The 4,977-nt window shown below is 37.1% G+C and overlaps 1 protein-coding gene across 1 annotated transcript in view; it reads right to left on the bottom strand.

Moving 5' to 3' along the window:
• Window positions 1-520: 520 nt before the first annotated feature.
• The window catches only part of LOC107654245 (transmembrane protein FAM155A-like), a 63,564-nt gene continuing 59,107 nt past the window's right edge, over window positions 521-4,977 (bottom strand). Inside the window, exons 3-4 of the mRNA XM_016441254.1 lie at window positions 3,924-4,095; window positions 521-1,314 (exon numbers count right to left, since the gene is read on the bottom strand). Coding sequence (XP_016296740.1) covers window positions 1,034-1,314; window positions 3,924-4,095 — 453 coding nt within the window. The 3' untranslated portion in view covers window positions 521-1,033. The remainder of the gene's footprint in view (window positions 1,315-3,923; window positions 4,096-4,977) is intronic.

The following is a 4,977-nucleotide window of genomic DNA, read 5'->3' as shown; positions in this document are numbered from 1 at the left end:
ATTGCTGCTTTGATTTTGAGGCTTTGAGTACATCTAATTTAAAAACATTTTATTCAGGATGAAAATTTATGCATTTTAAAGAGAGACATGAATCTGTAGCCTGTATCCTGTCTGAATGGTGCTGATGACTTTGTGGTGTGACACTCACTCTCAAAATACACAAAATACTGGCACGCAACATATAAAGAGAGAATTTGACAGGACCATGGACACTCAAGTCACTTTCCAGGTTGCTCTGAAACCACTGAACAGAAGTCAAAACCATCTTGAAGTGAAAATAACAGCTGAAAATAAAAGGGAAAAGTTAGATAATCTCCTAGTGCAAAGTGAAATGACATTTTGTGTGTGCGTGCGTGCGTGCGTGCGTGTGTACATCTTAAAAATAGTCCTTTTTATTATTTTATTTTATTTAGGATGAAAATGTACGCATTTGAAAGAGAGACATGTGAATCTTCTACCAGTAGCCTGTCTGAATGGTGCTGATGACTTTGTGGTGTGACACTCACTCTCAAAATACACAAAATACTGGCACGCAACATATAAAGAGAGAATTTGACAGGACCATGGACACTCAAGTCACTTTCCAGGTTGCTCTGAAACCACTGAACAGAAGTCAAAACCATCTTGAAGTGAAAATAACAGCTGAAAATAAAAGGGAAAAGTTAGATAATCTCCTAGTGCAAAGTGAAATGACATTTTGTGTGTGCGTGCGTGCGTGCGTGCGTGTGTGTGTGTGTGTGTGTGTCACAATGTGTGTTCCAGAAGAGAGTGAGGAGTCACTGTGGGGGCATGTTCTGACTCTTCATATTATGCTTATCTTTTGTCCCGTGTCCTGTTCGCTGTTTTCCCCAAACCCCACAAGGTGCTGATGACAAGTGTGGTTAAGTGTTCTCTGGTTGAGACTGTTAGCCTCACTTAAGAGCCGGTACACTTAACTTCTCTCTGAGTGCGGGGCTTCTTTACTGACAAGCCCAAAGCGAGATGTGTTGGAGCAAGCGGATACGCTAGAGTTGTCCAGTCCAGCATCGTCCAGTCACTCTTCTCTGGGGGCGTTGTCGTCCAGTGGAAAGATGGCGGTCAGGCAGGTCGAGTTCTGATTGGCCGTCATGGTAGCCACAGTGTGGAGAAGAACTAAGACCAGCAAGCAAAGTTTCAGCCGGCCCTGCCCGAGCCGTGGAGCCCCCGAGGAGGTCACGGATGTGTGCTGGCAGGAAGGGTGAGTTCTTTTTAAGGTGCTACGGGAGCGGTTGTTGGACTTCTGGTCCCACCGCACATCACAGCACTCTGGCTCCTGGTTGATGTCTGGTTTTAACCCTGGGGTGTATGCAAAAACACACATCAGTGTTTTATTTGGAAAATTCTTGCGCATTGTATGACACACCAGTATGACTGTCTGACTGTGTTTATGAAAAAAAAAGAGTTCTGGCAAGATTTTCTCAAAGTTATGAACCTTCGTTCAAAGTTATCTGGTCTTTAATAACATGCCCAAAATGTTGAGACAAAAATGTTAGTTATACATCCTTTATGGACATTTTGTCTGAAACATTTTTATTTGGATCTTAGTCTATTTTATTAACTAGTTTCAAGAAGTTCAGAGAACATTCAAAAGTAATGTTCCCTAATTCAACATTCCCTTATTGTTTTTGCTAATGTTCTCAAAAACAAGGAAAATATTTTTTTAAATATTTAAAAAAAATTGGACACATATTTTTGTTAGCTGGTGTTGCCCTAAAATTATTACTTTAAACACTTAAGATATTTGTATAAACTGAATATTCATAAAATCTTATGATTAACTATTCCATCTTGCATTAAAAAGTCTTTGGATTAAAAGGTCTGTCCATTAAACTGCTTGTTAAAGGCATTTTGTTCTTTCATCATGTTTTAAAAGGTTTGTGAAAGGTTTTAAAAGACACTAACTGCTTCATCATAAGCTAAAAAATTTAAAGCAGGCTTTTAAAGCTGTTTGAAGACTTCACCATGTAAAGTGTTTGTACGTGCTTTGAAAAGCATTTGGCTGTTTCATCATGAATTAAAGAAAAGTATAAGGCTGCAGTGTTAAATACAAAGATGCTTCTGTCTGCTCATTAATTGCTTTCCATGGCACTGACATTCATGTGACGTCGTATGCAAATTAAAGCTGAATATAAGCAGAAATAAATGGTCAGCTCATAAGTAAAGATGAAGATGAAAGAAGTTCCAAATAACTAACTTTAAGGCCAAGATGCTCACACTTGAGAAAAAGCTAGTTTAGTGCTAGTGTAGTACATCAACTATTTGTATGCCTTTGTCTTTTGTTCAACCTCAAAAATTAACTTCAAAAATACTGTCACTGCTAATATTGTTGGCACCTATATGATAAATAGCTTTTCCTCATTTAAAAACAATCTGCTAAATAATGTTGATTATTAATATTATTATTATCTTTTAACTATTCATTGATTACAATGATATTATTATTGATTATTGATGAGCATAAGAGATTAGGGTGATGTACAGTTCGTTATACGGCATACAGAAATGTGATATATGGAATATTGCCCTATATCAATATTGCGTAAGAATTTAGTGATATTGCAGAGTATGTTGCTTATAAGGCCATATCTAATATGCATTCTCTAGTTGAAGATATAAGTTTATAACATCAAATATCACAGCAAAAATGTAATATGTACATACTGTATGTTAATAATATATATAATTCTTGTTTATATGTAGCAACCCTATATGTCAACAATATCAACATGTATTGATGGGTTTTAGGATGGTTATTTATCTACATGACATATATGTCCAAAAATGTATTACACATACATAAACACATTTATTTAATTTGGCAAGATATATATGTTACTATATAAAATTGTTCTATTTTTTAATTGCTTGCATATATGTTTTTACTTTATAGCACAATTTCATACATGGAAATGTAATGTATTTAATGTAGTTCATTTCAACGGGAAGAACGCAGTGGGTGTGTTGCTCATGTTACATTAAATGACTACTAAATTATTGTGTCACAAAGCAAGGCCAGACACAACAGTTCCGCGTAGGAAGCAGGCATGGCCATGGGACTTACAGAGGCAGATTGGGGGTTTGCCGGAGGAAGCAGAGAAGCCCGGAGGGCGTTTACCAGCTCCTCCAGGACTTCTGTGGGTGTGGGAGGTTGAGGATCCATGGAGGTATTTGTTATGGTCCGGTCTTCTGTCACAAAGCAAGGCCAGACATGTTTTGTTTTGTTTTGTTTTGTTTTGTTTTGTTTTGTTTTGTTTTGTTTTGTTTTGTTTTGTTTTGTTTTGTTTTGTTTTGTTTTGTTTTGTTTTGTTTTGTTTTGTTTTGAGCAGAGGTCTGACAGTTTCAGCAACTGTCCAACAGATGTCACTAAAAAACTGTATGATAATCCAAATAGCATGTTTCATTTCACTATTTCCAATGTATTTACTTTAAAGAAGTGCTGAAATTATAATGAGAAATGAACAAGCTCTGCTCTATGAAACAAGAACGTGATTTTTTTTATTATTATTTAAATCAAACTTTGTTTCCTGCTGATCTTGCTGCTTTGGATCTCTTTGATGTGCTTAACGTGTTACTTTTTGAGGTATTGATGCTATTAATTATGACTGGTCTCCTACTGCTGTACATAAGATTTGATAAAAAGCTACCTATGAGCAGACTGTACTTTGTTTTTATTTGAAAGACTTTATTGTAATGATTCAGATACAAGATTTAGATTGTTTTAATGGTTACATTTTGACTGTTCAATGCTTTATTACTAACATTAGAATTCTGCTTGACACAAAACATGGAATTATCAGCACTTAAATGACGATTAACATATATTTATAGTGCATAATGCACAATAGATCTCAGAAACTACAATTCAGTTCTGGTTATACGGAGTTCGCAAATATTTGTATACCAACCTGCACATATAAAACTGGGAGTTCCACCATGTATAAGGTCATCATTGTCAGGCAATATGAACGGACACCTCTGCTGGACCTCAAGACAGTACTGTTCACAGGGAATCTTATGACTGCAGCCTGACTGAGGACTCTGGAAATACTGAGCGCAGAGCCAGGGCTTGTAGACAGTCTGCAGAGAGAGCAAGAAAGAAAGAAACAAACAAATAAATAATGCAAACCATGGTCGGATTTCACACATTTTTAAGTTGGATATGCTTTTTTACCATACTCTTACTCTTATGAATCACTCATGAAATCATCAGGGAGAACTATAGGGCAAATGTCAAGATTTTCAGCGAATAACAACCTAAATTTTGGTTTCCTCCTCCTACAAAGCTATCATGTTCCTTCAAAAGACTTAAAATAGATGTAAAATAGAGTTTTACGATACTGCCATGGTTCTTTTTGAAGCTTAAAACCTCAGTCCCCATTGAAAGAGCATTGAAAAGAGCAATAAACTCTTGAATGACTGACTTCACTGTCACTACAGTGCCATAACAAGAGTCATTTTTTATTTCATATACCATTCAGTGACGCGTTATAGCAAATGATTTAACCCAATATCACTATCAATCAATTGTGCAGTACTCAAAGTGACCAGCAGATGGGAGAGTTGCACAGCTCTCCACTTCGGACCTGTTTGCTACATTCATTTATCTGTCTCACAACAGCTCAGTTGCCTGTGCCGCCTCAGTGACATACACAGAGGCCCAACCAGGTCACGCAGACCTCATAAAAACACTGCTGCTTTATGACGTATCTTTGATCGTCTAACCAAATACGCCTACTGCAACATCACTGTGACAAAATGATAGTATTACACTATATATGAAGTGAATTAGTAGCAGAAGAGCGCAGTGGGCAGTGCAAGGAGTGAGCAGAGGACTCCACGGCGCTATAAGAATAGACTTTGCTCATTTATTTTGCCCTACATGCCAGAGCATCCACGAGTGTGTGTGTGTGTGTGTGTGTGTGTGTGTGTGTGTGTGTGTGTGTGTGTGTGTGTGTGTGA

Source organism: Sinocyclocheilus anshuiensis, unplaced genomic scaffold (assembly GCF_001515605.1).
Source record: "Sinocyclocheilus anshuiensis isolate Anshui unplaced genomic scaffold, SAMN03320099.WGS_v1.1 scaffold551, whole genome shotgun sequence".
Classification (NCBI taxonomy): Eukaryota; Metazoa; Chordata; class Actinopteri; order Cypriniformes; family Cyprinidae; genus Sinocyclocheilus; species Sinocyclocheilus anshuiensis.
The sequence above is the reverse complement of the archived record's forward strand: the minus strand, read 5'-3'. Positions and strand labels throughout refer to the sequence as shown.